A 20,338-nucleotide genomic window follows, 5' to 3' on the forward strand; every position below is an offset into this window, starting at 1 on the left:
AGTAGCTGGAAAGAAATCAGCTACTTCAAGACGGGAGCTGTACAGGCAGATTATAAAAAAGCCAAGCAAGCACCTGCTAGCACAGGCTTCTGTAAAAGCAGTGAGAGCTAATACATCTCGCTGTGTAAGTGCTGCTTTTGATAGGGCTCTAATTGGGAATTCTTATTCAGCGTTGACTCTCTTTTATCAAGTCCTTGTCTGCATGAGGTTCTTCTAGGCATGGTAAAATGAGATTCATATTACCACATTTCTGCTCCTCCAGGCATTTTCACATCGCTTTTTCCCTCTGCAGATGAAAAGCAACAAAGTAATAAGCAGCATTTCTGTAGAATATACTGCCTCCAGACACAAACTGCATTCACAATTACTTCTCCCCATGGGGAAAATAAGGTGACTGAAGACGTAATGATAAGAGCGCCTCACCTTCGCTAAGCTGCTTTGATCCTGGAGGAACTCACAGAGTTCCAGAAAATCTGATCCCGAAGCAATATATCACGTGAACTGGGGCCAGCATTTCCAGGATTATTTTTTTAAATACAAACAACAGTCATACATGGAAAAAGCTCAAGACATTTTGACTGTCGCATGTCTCCCATGACAGCTTTGCGTAAAAAGGGTGAGAGACTATGAAAAATACCCATGGATTACCATACGCCCAAACATTCTGCTTTTTCCTTAAAAACGGAGTCCCTTACTTGCATTTCCTAAATCATGGCAACCTGGTGTTGACTAGCAGGAGATGTGCAGGTAGGGAGCATGGCCATTACATGGGTGCATCTGTGATTCAAGCAGAGTAAGTGGGGCTGGGCATAGCCCAGAGGTCTGAAATAAAACCATTTTGTTTCCTCTGTGGCTGCGAGGGACTGGAATTACACCCATCTCGCTGTGGGGAGAACCGGTGCCTATCTCTGCTCCTGGAAAACCTTTATCCCAAGTATCCTACAGCCTGGAGGTTAGGGATGTTTGCATTGTACCACGTGGAGAAGGACTTTCGGCATGTTTTTTCTATACCCATAAGCACAAGCTCCCTGAGAGCAGCTGGAGCCCCATCCCTCTATGTTCTTGTTTTCAGGGCGCAGGCAGCCCTGCACAAACCCAGAAAGAGAAACGTATGTGACAGCGGGGACCAGATTAGACAAGAGCTGAATGTCAGTGACATTACACTTATGAATGTAAGAGTCTCCATTTCCTTTATTAACCTAGCTTAAAGACAGGTGATGTCAAATAGGTGCTGTGCAGACAAATACAAGCTTAGTGCCTGGGATATTCCCACGGTAGTAGTTTTAGCTGTAGTAATTCAGAAAACATCTTAGCCTGAACTACCCACCCAAGACATTGAACATATCTAGCATTTTTAAGAGTGAGCTGTACGGCACAGTAGGGTGATTTAAGAAAAAACATTGGGGGATCTGGCTGTCCTTATGTAACAAAATAAATACAGAGAGCCTCTGTGTGAACAATACACTTCACACTCCGTAAGAGCTGCTGACCCCCGATGAAAGGATACTCTAGCAGACATGCAGAGATGCTGCATACAAATTCTAGCATCGGCAGAGCCATAGGTCCTCGAGCTTTCTTTGCTCTCACACTGTGTTGGTGGAAAATTTTACTTCCAGTGCCTAACTCTCAGCCAGATTTCTTTTCGACTTGGTTTTAAACAGCCTCATTAGACCATTCCTTAGGTGGCTTCGGTTGGTGCAGCTCAGCTTCCTGAGCCAGACTGAAATGAGAAGAGAAAAAACAAAAAGTAAGGCAGGACGGTTTTGCTTATAAGCTGCAAGTGGACGGTTTCATAGGCCTGACTAGGAAAATCTTCCCAAAATCTGCTTTCATAAACTCTCCAATCTGCTCTCTGCTGGCTGGCTCACAGATACTTTGCTGGCTCGGTAATGAGCTGTTATAAGTGAGACTCCTGTAAATCAGATGACTGTAGTCATTTGATGCTTATATTTGGCGTGCTGAGTCATAAGGATGGGGGTTACATCATGTCAAGTTAACCATGCAAAATGAATTACAGATGGAACAGCCAGCACCAGGGCGTGCACTGGGATGGTGCCTTCGTGCTGCACAGGTGGCCCCAAGGTGTGGGACCTGAGCAGCCACGGTCCTGCCCTTACCCCATCCACGCCTCATCGTCGATGGGGCTTTGTCCCCACCCCTGCTCCTGGCACAACTCTTCCTCCTCTGGTAGGAATTTCTCCTGCAAACAGCTTCTACAGCAGACTGCTACAAGCCCCCAGATAGCGTCTGGTCACACACCCAGGTTCAGAGCAGGGTCAGACAGGGCGTCCCAGCATGGAATTACACAGAGGACACTGTATTTTTCTTTAAAACAAAAAAGCCACATTCAGTTATTTTCCAACGCAGTGTTCCCTCTTAACGGCCTGTCCCTGACCCTGCCTGTTGGCTGTACGTTTCCCTCCTTGAGCTACAGCTTCATCCCTGCCATCCCTCCTTTTCTGCACCTCCTTCCTCCCTGAATGGTCCCCAGCCCTGTGCCCCCTCTCTCCTTGTCTTCATACCCACTGCTGACTCTTACTCTGTGATAAATGCTAGGCAACCTTTAGACTTCCTAAAGATAACAATCTTCTTTTAAGGGCTTAATGCAGCAGAGAAGCCACGGTAGCCTCTCTTAGCAGCCCCTTTGGATAATTACCATCGCTGTTAAATATTGCCCTGTCCTGCAGTTGGACGTACCCACTTCTCGCGTCGAGCTGTGGGATCTCTTCGTGCCTTTGGCTGCTCAGAGTTCACAACAAAACCACGTAGACAGGCGGAGTGGAGAGCAGCCATAGGATCACCTTCATTTTTCACAGGGGTCGGGCAGCTTATAAGAAAAAGCATTTCACTCCATCTGTCTTAGAGCAGTCTTGCACCATAAAATAAATCAAAAGCCTGCAAGGTGAAGCCAGGACAAAAATCCCATAACCTCACCAAAAAGCAGTGTTTCGATAACGTTATTCTGGTGTTCCCCAGCGAAATATTTTGCAAGTTGCCCCTGACAGGACACTCTTAATTTTCGGTTTTTCTTTCGGGTTGCAGAAGGCAAAGAAACCTCAGCGTATCTGCAGCAGGGGGAAAATGATGACTTTGATGGTTTAGCAGTCAAGCCACTCACGCAGGAGAAGGGGCACTCTGTTCCAGAAAACCATTTCCTTATTTTATCTGCTAAATATTTAATGCAAAATGCTCAACAAGGTTTGGCAGTCACCTCCATACCCTGACCGCTAAGTCACAGTCATATTTGCAGTGGTGCCCTCTCTGTCTGATCAGAGTCTTAAGTTCTGTGCTGCACAGCAGACCCATTTTCAGCAAGATTGATGGGAAGTCTCACCAGCCCCCACTGGACTAACTGGTTAGCAAGCATGGATTTGAATCCCTTCACTCACCAAACCTGGCTCCCCCACTTCTTGGACAAAAGCTTCAGCCTCTGTGGAATCGCAGAAAAGGAGGAATGGGAATTCATTTGAAAAGAAAAGAAGCAGCTCTGGTGAGGACGGTGAAAGGTGGTGTGTCTACACCTGCCTTCAGGAAAGGGTCCTGGGTGGTGGATCCCAGCTGGGTGTAGGTGTCTCCTCGCAATCTTGAAAAGGATGCTGGTCCCCTAGAGGGACAAGTTTTCAGGTATACCCTGTGCTGGATGGTATTACCCCTGTGGCAATGTCAGCCACTGACAGTCCGTGTGAAGAAACCAATGCATTTAATGGGCCACTGCAGGTGGAAACGGTGAGAAAGGCAGAGGCCGGGTGGCCAGTAGTCCCTCGCTGGCTGCTGGAGAGGGCTCTGTTCAAGCACACAGTCTCTGCTCGAATGCTCAGAGTCTCTGCAAGGCACAATGCTGTGCTGAGATGCCCGCACTTTCCACAGCGTAGGAGGGGGTTATTTCTTAGGGAGTCCCATTACCTCTGATGGTACAGGAGTTACCTTCCCTCTCACCGCATTTGATTTTTGTCCCTATTCTCTGTAAAACAGCGCAGCCTGCCCGGCAGTGTCAGGCCAACCAAGGAGAAAAGCCATCTCTGTGAGCCCTCCCGGCTGGCTTGCGGCCGGAGATGGTGCTGTGCACAGCGATGGGTCCCATTACCAGCAGTGCGGGAACCGGTCCCAAAGTTTTACAGCAGGCGACGGGCAGCGGCTGCAGCTGATGGTGTGTCCATGTGCGCTGGTGGCACGGCCGTCCTTCCCCCTGCGCCTGGCTGAGGCAGCAGCTGAGTCACTCTCATGCTTTCCCTTCGCAGAGGTACGGCACGTATGAAATAAATAAATAGCAGCAGCCCTGCTGAAAGGCTCCCACCTTACTGGGGACCAGGCTGAAACCCCAGCAGCCAGCAGCATCACCTTTTCTCTGCCTCTCCCTCCTCTGAGCTTGCTCCCCCTGCTCTCCTCTGTGAGCAAAGAGGGGCCACGGCCCCTCTGCCATGGCCAGTCCCCATCCTGGTGGGAGGGGGGATGCCCAGGCTTGGAGGGGCACAGCCCTCACTGCCAGGGAGAGGTGCGAGAGCCGAGTAAGGGCTGCATGAAACCTCCTTCAGGGCTTCAGGCTCTGTGCTTTAAAGCACAAACAAAAACCCCAAACCCGCTCTCCCCTCATTCCTGGGAAGGGTTTTGCAAACACACAAGATGTGCCAGCCCCACCCAGAGAGACCAGCGGCCTCGGGCCCCAGCCCCGACCTGGGCGGCTCTGCAGCAAGAGCGAGCAGAAAGGTGGAATCCCTGTCCCGCAGCGAGCAGCCGCAGCGCTGGCTGCAGCCGGGACCCTGGCCTGCGGGAAGCCGAGCGCACGCCGTGCTCTGAATATCCGATCCCGTGTGAGTCACGGCTCTCCCGGCTGCGATAGCGCTGGCTGAGCAAACACATCAGTCGGATGCGATGGAGGTTGCAACACCAAAACGATCCTGAAGCACCCTTCTGTATCTGGGTCTAGTAACAGCCCCAGGCACTCTCCCTCCTCTCTCCCCAAGCAGAGCTACTGCGCAACATGAAAGTGCTCGGGTTTTTGGAGAAATCCATACGCACCTCGGTCTCCTGAGGATAAGTAATTATAACATTGTCTGCTGGTGCCTGTGGGAGCCAGCAATGCGTTTCTTGGCAGCCCTCACATGTTGTCCAAGGCAGCTTTCCTGCATAGATCCAGGCGCTGGCTGTCAGCCACAAGTAGGACAGAGACGAATGCACCCACTCAGGAAATTATAAAGGAACTGAGTGAATGCTTTTGTTTATGAAGCAGCGTCATTTGGAGAGCTGTGAGACCCCCTTCCAAAGGCAAAAGCAAAGTGTGGAAATCACAAGCAGCTCCTAAGCCCATGCCACGCGTTGGGTCTCGCTGGGTGAACAGCGTGCGCGAGCCAGTGGCTGCCACGGTGGTAGCAGCATCCAGGAGCTGGCCATGGGGCAGAGCAGCCCCCTGCCCCTCCGCCACTCCCAGCCCTGCTGGGGGTCCTGTCCTGGGACCAGTGGGGGTTTGGTATCAGCACCATGAGCCACCCCCATGGAGTCACAGAGGGACACCACCACTGTGATGTTGTGCGTTCAGTGGGAAGGACTGACCCCAGGTCTGTATTGGTTGAGGTCCCAATGCTGAGATCTCTTGTGACCTCAGCAGAGGACTCCTGAGCAGGAATGAATTTTGTTCCCAAGACCTTAACCATTAGGCAGCTTTATCCTACAGTAGCACTTGCCCTGGAAGCCATTGGCTTAAGCTGTAACAATGATTTACTGACGTGTTGCAGATATTTCTATAATTCTCAGTCATTGAGGACGGCTTCTGATTAACTCGGATGTTAACTTTCACCAGCTCTTTGTTCATCAGTGTGCTTTTCTTCTGGCTTACTGGGTGCTTCTTGCCATCTGATAGGCACAGGCTGAGCACTTCAGTGCACACACACAGAGCAAAACAAACCCATCAGCCTTCCCCACCTGGTCACTGAGGAATTACCGTGGCTGCACGAACTGTGCATGCAGGGCGTCAGTGCAAGAGCGTGGCAGTCAGCTAGTGCTCAAAAGGGCCTTAATGCATTGTCACCTCCTGAGTGGTCCCTTCGGGAATCCCACTGATGGGGAAGGAAGATGGCCAGAAGGATGGTGACCCCCTTGTTATGAACTCACCTCTGTAAAAGATTTTTCTTTAGAAAGTTAGCCTTGGGAAATCAGGGGAATGATCTGGGCATGGATGAAGCTGAGAGAGAGAACAGATATAACAAAGGCTAATGGAGTGGCAAACATTACACAAGTGCCATATAAGTCTACAGTAGATAGGGAACACCTACTAGCAAAGATGGACTGGGCGGATTTCAGCACTGGGGCAACACATGAAACCCTGGGGTTAAAAGGCCTTTTTCATGTGGGAGATTACTTTGTAGAGATGAGTCATGGATGAGCTTTACAAATCGGGCACTCTCCAAGCCAGCAAGCTCTGGAGCAGGGCCTCTGGCAGCACAGAAAGAAGAGGTGCCCACCAGCCAAAGCATTTTCCCAGACATGCAAGAGCCCAGTTCAAACATTTTCCCTGCTGGGTCACGGAATGTTTTCATGTAGAGCACAGTGCCTCTTTTCTACTGCAGCAGTTCTCCATGGTGCAGTCAATGCTTACAAAAGACTCTTGTACAGCAAGAGGTCACTTTCAGGCACTTTCCTCCAGGAAATGGAGAGAATTGCTCTTCAGCTCTGGCAAAAGGGTGGCTTGGACATGATCTCCAGGAAAGAGTCTATGGTTACAAAGCCAAAGTGTGAGCAGGTACCTCTGCAGCTCAGAGCTTAGCGTCTATATTTCTTTGCAGGTCCCTGACACTCTCCTTGACATTTTCTGCAGGCTAACTCAGGTGATTGCTCCTTTTTGGCTTTTGAGAATCCCATTCATACATGTCCAGCTCTCCCAGGATCTGCACAGGACTCAAATCGGAGCTGGATAGGGAAATGTATAAGGTAAAGCCCTGAAATACTCATCCCTGCAGCATTTCGTAGTCCTATCTCTATATCTATCTGGGTAACGCATGTCACCCAGGTAGCTCATTACTTTTTTGGCTGGTTAATGGGGGAGCACTGATCTGACCAGTGTGGAAGAAGAGGTCTTTCTGCACTGATATTTCCTCTTCAGCTGGGAAGAAGAGATTGGGAAACAGAGCTACAGAAAACCAGCAGGTTTTCGATAACCAATGGGAATTTTTTCAAGCTCAAGAGTACATCTTCATAGCCCAAGGAAAATAACAATGAAAAATGTGTCCTTGTGAAAGGAAAGAAATTTATGTAATTGATTTTCTGCGACTCAAATGGCTGAGACAGAAGGAGAAAAATGAACTATCCTCATAACTGGATGTCAGAGTATGCAGATAGTTTCTTATAAAAATGAAAGCTTTGATATAGTTGAGGTTGATATATTCCACTCAGAAACATTCAGATACATTTTAATGAAGCTTTCAAAGTTTTTTTAATAGAATACTAACTAAAAGAGTCTTTCTGGGTAAAACTTTGAGACATTACACCTGATTGTCTTGAGAAAGAAGCCTGAAAGTGTATATATTTTACTTGGAATATCTGTATTGCACTTTCGCATTACTATAGTTTGATGACAATGTTGGAGACTAAACCTGGCCTAAGACTTTCCCATGGTTTACAGCAGTGAAATCTCTTCTGCCCAAGCCTTGATCTCCCCAAGCTTATCGGGAGGAGGCTAAAACAGAGAGCCCAGAAGGCACTCCTGTAAAAGGCATGAAGAGTCAGAGTAGACATTCTCAAAAAAAAAAAAAAAACGTTGAGGCACAAAGGCCCCAGTTATATCAGCAGCAAAAGCCAATGTCTTTACAAATAATAACCATGGAGGGGGTCAGTCTCTACAGGTCTTGCACAGTCCTCTGTCAGCCTGAGTCAGATGCCGAACTATATTGTTCCAGTATCCAAATGGCTTTGAAGAGCTGGTCAGTGGAGCTTGGCCTAAGAAATGGCCGAGTCAGGACATCAAAGCCTGACCCTACAGACACTCACTAGACACTGCATCATGTTTTCCTCCTCCTTTGCCCCATGGATGTGCCAGTACATGCTCACATGCATGCACCAAACACATACAGAGAAAAAAACCCAACATAGCAAGATCCTTGAAAATCAGGACCCATATTCTGGAGTCTTTGCTCAGCCCAGCAAAGTGGTGTGGCCCCACGTAACTAAGGCCTGGAAAAGACCCGGGGCTAGAGAGAAAACTTCCGTGTAAACAGCTGGCCCAAATTTTCTTAGGAAAGGTCCATCTTTTTCATGCATCTGGACTGTGCAGCCTAAGGGCCAGTGTACCTGGGCTCCTTTGGCATCAGAAGGGCTGCAGCAGAAACCGTGTGGTGTCTCACATGTTCGCTTTGGATACTGCATGTGCACAGCTCCAGCGGCTGCACAAATCACAGACATATTTAAAAAAGAGGGATGGGGCAGGAAGGGGGAAGTTGAGGCGGTCTTTTTTTTTATTTCGGGCAAAATATTTTAATGTTTTTCATCTGTTTTTTCCATGCACAATTATGAGCTTTGCTTACCTGTAGGAACAGCTTCAGGCAACTTACAAACTTGCTTCTACTGTTCTGTTCTTGCAGTACTGCTTAAAGCAGCAAGATGTGGCAGAAATGAATGACACCCATTTGGCTCCAGTAAACTTTGTTGCCTTACTTTCACATTGCATTCGTGCCAGAAAAGGTTTGTGCATCTGAGCTGAGAGCAGCTCCCTAAGCAGATTTTTCCTTTGGGGAAGTGACTAGCTGGATGTTACAAGCAGAGGAGATTGTATAACTCCGCAGATACCAAATCACAAAAGTCAAGTGGGAAGAGTCACTGGAACTTGTCCATGCCACGTAGACTAAAACACCTGATCATCTAGAAAGTTAAGTAAAACATCCTAGAGAAAAAACACAGAGGCAAATAGAACTGATAAGACAATATGCAGGATCTTGCAGGATCCCAAATAGAGGAACTGGCCAGAGCATAAACTTAAGCAGGAGGCATCTAGCAAAGAAGAACGGACACATTTCAGGAGGCCACTGAAGCTGAGGGGGGAGGCTGGGGAGGGACTAGTTGGACCTTCTGTTGGACGTGGCAGTGTGAACATGTTTTCCAGGACAATGCAGCTCCCCGCCAGCCCCAACAGACCTCAGTGAAAAAAACTCCTGCTGCCCATTTTCCGTATTTGCCCATGCCGTGGGAGCACCATCTGACCAGTAATCAACAACCGTGGATCAATGGTAAAGAATAGAGGGACCCCTGCTTTGAGAGCAAGGAAGAAGGGGAGGAGGAGAGAGGGATCAGGGCCTTTATGAGAGAAAGGATATTAATTGCTGCTAGAGTGCAAAAGCGGAGAGGAATGTAGGAATCGCGGCTGGGAGATATCTGTGCAACCTGGGAAGTTAAAATGCAGAGTGACAGTGACACCCGGGCCCGTGGAAATGAAGGAGCTTCTCCCACTTCAGAAATGTACCATTGCAGAGCAGCTGGAGGGCTAGAGAAGACACTGGAAGTCTCACGCAGACAGCCCTGCTGAGAACAGATGCCAGTGGCTGATCAGCCTTCCTCCAGCTCTAAGTTTCAAAGGCACTAGCTATGTTCCCCGTGTTTTCCCCACGTATTTTGAGGATCAGGGAGGCATTTGGCCCCATTAACCTTTCAGTGGTATGAAAGCTGCAAAGCAAGAGGACAGCTGGAATTCTTCCTCCCGTACATACCGTTGCTGACCTATGGCAAAGTCGTCTGAATGCACTGGTGTGTGGAGACATGGCGAGGCCTGACCCAGTTGACACTTGGAGAAATTGCTCAGGATACCTCCAGAAAGTAGATTTCTAGCCCCTGCTCTCTGGTAGTATTTATATTTTTGGCAAGACTATAGTGTTATTGTGCAAATCAACCGGCTGAGGAAGGAGATCAGGTGTGCCACGGCCAACACCAGCCATGGCCAGTCTGTGCCCTGCTCTCGCCCTGCCATTGTGCTCCTGCACAGGCTGCCCTCCTCCAACAATGCAGAGGGAACGTGGTGTGCTGGGCCAGAGCCATAAATCCCACTGGAAAAGCCTTACCTGTGAAACAAACTGAATCACACCTCCAGAGAAGGAAGTTTCTGACAAGAAGCCCAATTACTGTTGCTATTCAGTAAGCACACACAAGCTCCCTTCAGGAGATGTCTTAGCAGGTGCTTCAGTGTTTGGAAAAGTTGAACTGCAAAAGAAGCAAGAATGAATGTAGAAAAATAAATACGCAGCTCAGAACAATTCCAATCAACCCATTATTTGAATTGTCAAGATCCAGAACAGATGTGTTGACCCAGCTTTAACAATGTAAAAGTGAGACGTCCTTGGCTAGGTTCAGTTGTCCGAACGTAGGCAAGGGGTTCTCCCTGAGACAACCAGGGCATCCCGCCTTGCCTCGGCTGGCCTCTCTGGAAAGGGACAGGTTTATCCTGTGTCCTGTGTTAGATCTGCCAGCCCCATGCGGATGTCTTGGAGCCCTTAAATGGCTGGATGAGCGCTATGCACCCGTGCACATGCAAGGAAATGGAGAAACTGGGCTGAACCCATCCTCCAGGCTCCCTGTGCAGTAATGGAGAGGTGTGTGTGTCTTCAGCACCTGATGCTGGAGGTGGGGGAGGAATCTCCCCTCGGAGGTGCATTTCTCTTTTCAGGCACTGTAAAAAGATCCTTGAAAATTAACTTACACTGTACATGTCCCTCAGAAAACTAAAGACACTTCAGTTATTCCCTTCCTGAGTCATGCAAACGTACTCCCTCCCAGCACCTCACTTTTGGGTCTTTGTAGACTCAGTGCAAAACAAAGGGTCCAGAAATATGACACCACCAACCTCCTTCTGATAGGTAATGACTTTGCCTCACCCTGGGACATTGCTCAGCTGGTGGTCTGGTCAGGCCTTGCAGTTCTGCCACATCATGGCCAACTCAGCCTGGTCTAGGGGACTAAAGTCATGACAAACAGTGAAGGGATATGGAGCAGCATGGCTGCACAGCAGACGGAAAAAGGCCCTTGGACAGGCAGTTTTCCCAAACCACAACCCACTGGGGCACTTGCACCAGGGGCGGCTCTTCCCTCGCCACAACCCTTCTGGGGTATGAAATGTCACAAGATAGGTCTGGTATTGTCTTTTTTTATCTTATTCTTGTTTGCAGTCCCTGAGAGAGCATTAGCACATTGAAATTGCTTTTCCCTGTTCTTCTGTCATCTGTCAATGTTTCCATGACACATGCCCTGAGGCCATCAGACCCAGCTGCCAGCCCTGAAAGCATCTCCACCTGGCTACATATAATGAGCAATGGAGAGAGGACGTTTCCAGAGGATGAGACATTTGGATTTTACACAGAAAGGGCATGCTCAGAAAACTGTAGCATTAGCTCTGTTCACAGGTTGAAAATGCTTGCAGAGAGCAGCAGGAACACTGGGAAGAGCCTAGGGATGACAGGCTGAGCTTTGGCCCTGCAGAGGTTGGCCGTCAGGTCTCCCTGTGTGGTTGTGCAGCTACAACAAACTAGCAGCTCAGCTCCACGTAGCTGGCACGTGCAAACGAGATGTGCTGGAGCCCACTAATTGCAGCTGTGTGCATGCTGTGCCATTTCCAAGTCTTGGTCCCTTCCATCAGCACCTCAGAGAAACCCATGTTTTAGCAGTGACTGCCACTGTGGTAACATCCCTTCATCTGCATTCGGGAAGACTCTGTCTGACGGAGTGTGTTCAGCAAGCAAGAGGCACAGAGCTTTCATAATGGCCTTGAGAGAAAATGCTTTCCAGACCCAATGCTACTGTTCATTCATGTCTCTGGTTCTTCTGAGATAAGGCAGATGTGGATCCAAACGCTCACCCTTGCAAAACAGACTGACAACTGAACCATCAGCATGCCAGGTGAGTGCTCCATGGACTGGAGTGTTATGATAAAAGTGGGTAACACCCTAAACCACTGCAGATGGAGAAAACCAAACCTGCTAGTGTGGATAAAGTATGCTCCAAGGATACTTAACAAAACATCTCTTGAGATCCAGCAGCTCAGCAGGATCAGGAGTCCAGGCGGACTGAACTTCTCCCGCAGGACAGCTGTGGACACATGCGGGAGCAGATCCAGTCTCTTGGGCAACAGAAATGAGGTACCTCCAGAGTGTGTGTGTGTGTGTTCGGCATTAGACAGCAGCCCAAGCAGAGAGCTGGGGCGCTTGGCAGCACAGTGCTGGACAAATTTCTGCAGATGTCATGATTCAAGCTCTGAAACCTCATTTGAATCTAGTCCCCAACTATGGATCTCTTTCCAGGTCCTGCCCTGCTGCTTCCTGTGCTGGATGGTGACATATTGGTGCATTCCTTATCCTGCAAGCTTTCTGCGTTCTACAGCAATTCCCTACTGATATCACAAGCGAAAATAAAGCTAACCAAAAAAGATATGCTACAAGAAGCATTTTGGCTTTGTAGGTGCAAACACATGGCTGAAGTGAGTAAATAAGGGGAATCTTCCAGCTGAGCTCTTCTCCTGTGTGTGCCGGGGCACGTGCTTGCATCTGCATTTTTACTCGAACTGTTGTCACCTTCACTAAATATTTTACTATGTTCAAAAGCATAATTTTTAAAGGGCTGTCAACAGTAGGAAACAACACATGGGTTTTTATTCCTCTGCTGAGCTAAGAATAATTTGCTTGTCAGATGCCACACCCCTCTCCTGATCAGCTGGTTCTGCAAATAGAGAGGAACCACATCCTATGCGCACAGAGAATCCCTGAGTCACCTCTCTATCTTCTGATCCATCTTCTCTGTGTTCAAGCAGCGACAAGCTGGGGACCTTGGATTGGCTCTGCTGTTCAAGGATTTATGCCATCAGGCATAGGTAGCAGAATATAAATCTTAGGCATATAAATAAACTCTAGCAAAATGTTTATCAACTGTCACTACTGCTCCTACCCAAGTGGTGCCTCAATAGACCATGCTGACATGGTGAATATCCTCTTTTCAAGCCCTGTTGAGGTCCAGGTGGGTGTAAGGGACTCACACAAGCAGAACAGTTGTGACCTTACCCTGCCATGTTACCATGAAGGCTGTGTCTGTCGCAGGCACTGGCCCAGCATTGCGGCAGTTGGTTAATATGGGCTGGTGTATTTAACGCAAACTTTGGTCTCATCTCTTGATCCTCTGCAGTAGTTCACCTCATTGCAGGCATCTATGGTCCCACGGACACCTATGGTGGCATTCCTCTCACCTAACTGTAAGCAACTGAAGTGTAGGTGTCTACACCTAAGCTTGGTATCTGGGCTCCCAGGGCAGTTCAAGGGGTCACGGGTCTACAGTCATGGAGTCAAAACTGTCGGTTGCATGGTCCATATAGACAGTGAAGTCAAGAGCACAGTCTCTTAACAGCCACATATAGTTGGATGACTATAGTCCTCTGACTACAATGGGACACAGAGTGTAAGCTTCTATTCTGAAGCCATTGGAGTTGAACCCTACCCTTAGAAGTCCACAGACCCTACTGGTGGTGGGAGTCGGCTCTCCAAATCCCCAAAGTCCTGGCTGGGCCCAGCTATCTGGTGTCATGGTGGTTATGCTCATTAAGACACAGTAAGGGCTACATATGATTGAAGCTGGGTGCCAGAAGCAGTACAGCCACACATGTTGTCCCATAAATGCCAAGGAAGCCAACTGTAGCATGAAGCCTTGAAATCCCTTCCTACCCTGTGCTCCTTACCAATACCACGGCAACACTCACAATCAGAAAACGGGGGTGACAGTATGGGCAAATTCCCTGCTTTTAGCAGCACTCACCTCCTGGCTCACACTGGTTGCTCTCGTTCCCTCCTCAGCTCCCACCAGGATCAGGGAAACTTGCCTCATTGATCTTGGTGGGCACTGGACTGGGCCTAATGTGCGTTCTTGCACAGCAGCTGGTTTTGGCCCCAGGCTGGTTGCATGTGGAACAGGCAGCATGATTTCCATGTTTTGTAAATATTACTAATGAAAGGCATGGAGGGACTTTGGGATTTCTTTGTCTGATGTGCATTGCATAAATGTCTGAGCATTATCATAAGCACAACACTGAAGATCTACGTATAATTTATATTTTGCTCTTTTTCATCCTTGACGGTGGTAAGTAGCTGGCCACAAACTGAAGTTCATTCTCACGATGTGTCCCAAACCCCTTCCTTTGCTGGGTGACCAGAGTTTAAGTATGTGATTTTTAAGCACTGGCAGATGAGTGGGATCCCTTCTGCTGGCTTCAGGGGGGGTGTGGATCAAGTCCTGCCTCGCAGGGAAGGGAAAATCCCGGGGTCTGCTCCCCATTCTTGCACACCTCCCTGCCTTCTCCCGGGGAAGCATTTAGAAACCTGCCTTGCCGTTTCTCGGTCCCTTTCCCCGCGGGGCTGCCCTGGCCCTCTCCATCACTGGGAGGAGGCTGCGCTCTCCCTGTCAGCTTGCCCTCTCAACTGGAGCTCGGGGAGCGCAGCAGCCAATCGGGCAGCCAGGCAGCCTGGGCATCCTTTATCAATCTCCCTAAGTGTCTTCGGGTTCTGCTAGGAACATCCACATCACTCCTTCTCTCTCTCTGCAATGACCTGAAGCTCCAGCTCTGCAAGCAGCGATCAGTCAGGCATAATGCGATGCAGGGCAGCCCGGAATAATCTGGTTGGCATCCAAGGATGTATATTCACCGAGAGGCTAAGGAGTGTGTCAGCATTTAGTTTCAGTCTAGCTGCACTTTTCCTGCTGCACAGAATCACAAAGTCTCCGTCTCCTCCTCTGGATTGGGACTGATTCTGCACTGGGATCCTCTGAAAAGACAAAGTTTTCTTCTCTTGTTATTGCTCTACCACCATAATCTACCAAGATGTGTGACTGCTTTCATCTAGTTCTTCCTAACTGGCCAGGATCTCCAGCCAGTGGTGGGCTTACATTTTCTATACTTTTCTGTATTCTGCTTCTGCTTTTCTGTGCTCTGCTAGCTGCGAACCAACCTCCGAGGCAAACCCTGCAGCTTCTAGGGTGTGGCTTTCTCTGATGCTGCATGAATCAGATAAGGAAAAATAGAGTTAAGAAAAGCCTGTCGTTTCCTCCTCTAAACTTTCCTCGGTGCCTGCATTATGTTGAAGCTAAGCTTAAGGGAGCCTTTGACTTTGTAAACAAATTAAATTCAGTCATGTCTGAATTAACTGTTTCGGGTTGCATGCCTCAATTCACATGCTTGCCCTTCATTTCTCATAGCGATTAGGAAGCGACTAGCAGGATACAGTGCATGATACAACCTACCTGGCATTTACAATAGCTAAAAGCTGCGCTGCGTAGTGTATGTTTGCGAATTCAACGTGTTCTATGCTCTGTATTCAATCTGTTGGCTGAACAATACAGCACTCTGGAAGAAGGGCTTTTTTTTTCCTGTGTTTCCCGACTGCGGAGCAGAAGGAAAGGAGAAATTTAACCTCTTTTTTTTAAAGGGGAAAACACACACGTTTTAATATAAAATATTGTTGAAGCAGAACAGTGATGACTGGAGGAATGAGTCAAAAGAGTAATGAAAACCAGTTCTTAGCTGGCAGAAGCATATCAATAAATTACAGATCTGCTCTTTAGTTTATGCACATATTAACCTGTTTTAAAATAAGCAACTAGTAGTCTTAAGGTTGTGTCTACAAAAATGCCAAGAATGTGAAATTTCTACAGTATCTTTTTTTTTTTCCTAAAATATACAAAATCTATGTTTATCTACATTCTGCAATAAATTTCCTCACTATTTATTCTGGTAGAAGAAGTTATAATCTACAAAACACAGTCTGTAAACATTTTGATAGCCTAAAAGTAGGGAAGTTTTTTGTTTTGGTGGGTTTTTTTTTAATGTCTTCTTTTCTTTTGTAAATAGTTTAGGATTATGTTTTCCACAACAATGGAAGGTCAGAAATTGCTTGTCAGACTTCCAGTCACACCAAGTAGCATCCTTATTGCTTAAGCTGGCTTGTTGAAATCAGGGAGACGACTCAAGGAATAAGTCACTTCTCTCCACCCAGCGAAAAGATACAGTCCAACCCTCGGCTCGTTACCTGGTGTTTACATTAAGTAATTGAATTGGTATAAGGTTATGGCAAGTATTTTAGGACTACGCCCAGACAGTAATTCAGTATGATTTGCTCAAAATATCCTCAATACAAGTTTTGGAGGAGAGATTTTCTTTTACAAATGTGACTTTTTCAGTAGTATCATTTTCTTAATTTTTGTCTGCCTGCACAGATTTACTTCTTTAGCAAACATAATAGTTTTGTGGCTCTTGCTATTTACCACATCAGAGACGTTGATGGGACTTCTAGATGCTACCTAATAGAAAGAAATAAAACCAAAACACCAACAGAGCGTTCCACCCTCCAGGCTTTCCCCACTAATTAGCAAAAAGGTTTGGGTGGGTTTTTTTCCGAGGGAACAAAATTCTCCCATGTCACGAACATGGGTTGTCATCTCCCCGGTACCAGTTTGCTGGTGGTGCGAAAGGATGCTGCGGTGGGTCACGCTCAAGGGGAGCATCTCCTGTACCGGGTCACGCTACAGCACCAACCGGACCCCGGTGCCTGGCCTGGGAGGTGCAGAGCAGGAATGGGGCCATGGCACGGACAACAAGGTCCCCGCTGGGAAAGGACGCGGCATGTAGAGCCAGTTGCATGTGAAACTTGACAGGCGTCTGTTTTCCAAACAGTTATTGCTGATGTTTCTTGACAACGGGTTATCATCCTCGGAGGTCAGGGTGCGGCAGGGAAAAGCAGGTCTGTTTTTCTCAGACAGGTAGGCTGGCTGGCTGCCCGGGGCATGTGATATGTGTTTGAGAAAGCCTGCCAAGCGGAGGAGAAAGAGAGAAGGACTATCAGCATGGTGATGGGGCAGACTCATCTGAACAAGGGTGGGGAAACCACACGATGAATCCCACATCAAGAAGCGCATATTAAATCCCTTGTTTCCTCCGCAGCATGGAAGGAAGGCTTGTTAAAAATAGGCTCGTTTCGTAAGCTGCTGTCTCTGCTGCCTATATTCATCTGCCTTTGCTTTAGCTGACTGTCATGATGACATAGGTGAGAAACAGATAAACAAAAATTTGCCAGTTTTCTTTATTAGCCAGGCAAGCACAAGCATGCACTCAGATCTGACATCTGGAGGATGCCGGCAGCATTTTGCAGTTGTTGATGAACACCGAGACAATGTTTTTCATGGATAATTTTTGAGTCAGAACAACAAATAAGTAGAAGAGAACATCCGCATCAGCAAACTGTCGCAATTGGCCAAATTCCCAAATATAAAGGTCTTTCTAGCACAAGCGTTTTCTAAACCTATTCTTTACCTTGTTTGGGGAGTGACCTAAACCCCCCCAAAATCAATGGCAGTCTCTGAAAGTTAGTAAGACACTTGAGCAAGTTTGTATGGCCTCCTGGTTGCCACAGGATTGGAGCACAGGGTCAAAGCAAAGCGTGTATTTTAGGACTTTGCTGAATGGGCACTTGAACTGCAATGTTGCTGCATCTCAGGTGCCAGGTTCATCTTCGCACCGTGTGAGAATTGCACACAAGTGGGTTCCTGAGATCAGCCAGAGCTGTGAAAGCCCCTGGGCAGGATTCCATCGCAAGGTGTGACATCTAAAAACCACTAAAAGCACAGTGACATCCCTTCTCTTCTTCTTATCTGCAATGCCAAAGGCACGGCGAGGGCTGGGTGTACATTCTGTCTCACGAGCTGCTGAATACGGCCTACAGATTTTGAGGATCTAAACCAAAATGCCAGCTGAGCTGCATTTTTTCTTAGAAATATTTTCTCAAGATGTTTGTCTACAAGCTGTAACAACATCTATTTCAGACGCATTACGAGACAGAGATAAACAAAACCTGTAGGAGCCAGACTCCCAGCTCGGGTGAGGAACACCCTCCCCGGCTCTCAGGAGAGGCTCTGACCTGACATGCCAGCATATTTCATTTTCCTTCCTTTTGCTTCTTTCAGTGAGTATAACATTAGAATGACACAAGCCGTTTCGGTTTCAGCAGATGTGTCAGGGTGTCAAACTCACTGTCCAGTAATGCTTCCCAAATATACACTCCTTCTTCCCATGGTGACACCAAAATAACTGTGGTGCCAGCACCGACTGAAAGGGAATCTGATTCATCTGGCTCTGGCAGAGCTCCCTCCCAGCACTGTGAATCAGGCTCAGTAAATTGCATCGCTCTGGCTTCTCTCTGTTCTCCCTCCCTCCGGAGGCATCTCCCTCCCTCCAGAGTTTTTATTTTTGGTTATTAGTTTCACACATCTATTTCCAATGGGTAGGCACGGGCCCTTTGGTGACATATGAGCACCAAGTGGAAAAGAAACCTCAGCATGACAGAGTTCCACAGGCAACAAGGCTTTCTTTGTCCATCCACTGGGCAATAAAGTGTATTGCTGTTCTCCATCTAACTGCAAGAAATGAGGATGGTATGTACCCGTTAGAGGCACAGCACATTGTGTTTGCCACAGTTTCTGATTCATGCAAGGAACAGACATACCCTGGGAGCAAACCAAAACCAGCTGAAAAATGTTGATTTTTCTTTACTGCTGCATTTCAAAACTTCAAGGAGGAGGAAGAATGAACAGAGATCTCAAGTTAGCTTTGGTAGAGCGCTCCTCCCTGAGCAATTTGGACTTGTGGTGCATTTGCCCAGTGGTTCGCGCGCCGCCTGTTTCTGTCCAAGCCACTCTGGCTGCAACAACCTCTTTTTCAGAGCCCTTGTTACTGGGCGAGAGGTGGAGGAATGCAAAGCAAAGGCCAGGGAGCGCCCCCGCCAGCAAGGGCCTCTGGGGCCGCTGCTATTGCTACTCGCTCTGGTGTGGGCTGCTGCCGCTGGAGAGAAATGACACCCTCGGTTTGATGCGGGGACTCGCCGCCAAGACAAACAGCAAACAAACAGCCAGGCTGGGCTTGTCCATACAGAGGAATGGCTGCAAAATAAGCCTGGGTCCGAGCTTCAAGCACACACAGTCACCCCATGCCAGTGACCCATGCACATGGACCTTGTATTTCCTGGGAGTACAGTGCCGTGCACCCTTGTCCCGATCACCATCCCATTCCCAGCCCATCTTTCCCTTAACATCTGCCAGCGCGGCCACCACGGGTAACCTGAATCCACGGGGAACTCAGGGCTGCATTATTTAGCAGTGGGATATCTGGCTTGGAGAAGAGAAGGCTCTGGGAAGACTTTATAGCAGCCTTCCAGTATCTGAAGGGGGCCTACAAGAAAGCTGGAGAGCAACTTTTTACAAGGGCATGTAGTGATAGGACAAGGGGTAATGGCTTTAAACTGGAAGAGGGCAGATTTAGATTAGATATTAGGAAGAAATTCTTCACTATGAGGGTGGTGAGGCACTGGAACAGGTTGCCCTGGGGAAGCTGTAGATGCCTCATCCCTGGAAGTGTTCAAGGCCAGGCTGGATGGGGCTTTGAGCAGCCTGGTCTAGTAAGAGGTGTCCCTGCCCATGGCAGGTGGGTTGGAACTAGGTGATCTTTAAGGTCCCTTCCAACTCTAACCATTCTATGATTCTATGATCCCCATGGGTTTTTGGTTGGCAGTGAGGTTGCAGGAGGGTTATTTTTACCCTGGTCTGACGTAGAGTGCACCGTTGGGGATGGCGTGGCACTGAGGAGGTTCAAGAGAGGGGATAATGAGGAGCTCCTAAGGCCATTGTTACTGTCAAAGAAAAGGCACATGGAGCTGGTCTTCTGCATGAGGGAGCTCCATTCAGCCCGGCCTGCCCATGCTAGCACCCATTCATCCTAGGCAATGAAGGCCACCAATCTGTCAAACACCAAAGGAATAGCCATCTTGCAAGGATACATCCCTGCCTTTATGTCAACACAGAGAATTAATCATTGTATTCGGCTGTGAGACACAGACGAGTTTGAAAATGCCTACAAGATCCTGATTTTTCTAGGCTTAACCCTACATGCTTACTAGAATTAGATACTACTACCAAATTGTAATATCTATGTACCAAAACTTACTGGCGTAACATCTCCAATTTGTGTCAAAGTATCTTTGAGGCCATAAGGGTTGCACAAGTATAACCTTTCAATCCTGTTTCTCCATTAGTCTGTTCCTCGGCTAACCCTGCTAGCCCATGTACCTGCACAGAGCCTCACCGTGGGGACAGCAGCCAGGTCTGAGGTTAGAGTAATTAGCCGTGGCTGTGCTTGCAGGGTTTTCTTTAGCACAATTGCACCATTAGATTTCTATCAGTGTGAGTTCCTCTGTCAGAAGAGGCTGAAAAAAAAATCTCTCCAGCTGTTAAAATCACTGTTGGAGAAATATTAGTAAATTTATGCTAGTAATTTAATTGTCAATGATAGCATGCA

General features: G+C 47.9%; 1 protein-coding gene across 2 annotated transcripts in view; it reads left to right on the forward strand.

Moving 5' to 3' along the window:
* The first annotated feature begins 14,237 nt into the window (after nucleotides 1-14,237).
* AHNAK2 (AHNAK nucleoprotein 2) overlaps nucleotides 14,238-20,338 on the forward strand; it is an 82,426-nt gene continuing 76,325 nt past the window's right edge. Inside the window, exon 1 of one of the 2 annotated variants that reach the window (XM_074583807.1) lies at nucleotides 14,238-14,876. In XM_074583807.1, the coding sequence (XP_074439908.1) occupies nucleotides 14,822-14,876 (55 nt within the window). In that variant the 5' untranslated portion in view covers nucleotides 14,238-14,821. The remainder of the gene's footprint in view (nucleotides 14,877-20,338) is intronic. The other variant, XM_074583806.1, reaches the window with a different exon arrangement.

The sequence above is a fragment of the Larus michahellis genome, chromosome 4, assembly GCF_964199755.1.
Source record: "Larus michahellis chromosome 4, bLarMic1.1, whole genome shotgun sequence".
In the NCBI taxonomy this organism is placed as follows: Eukaryota; Metazoa; Chordata; class Aves; order Charadriiformes; family Laridae; genus Larus; species Larus michahellis.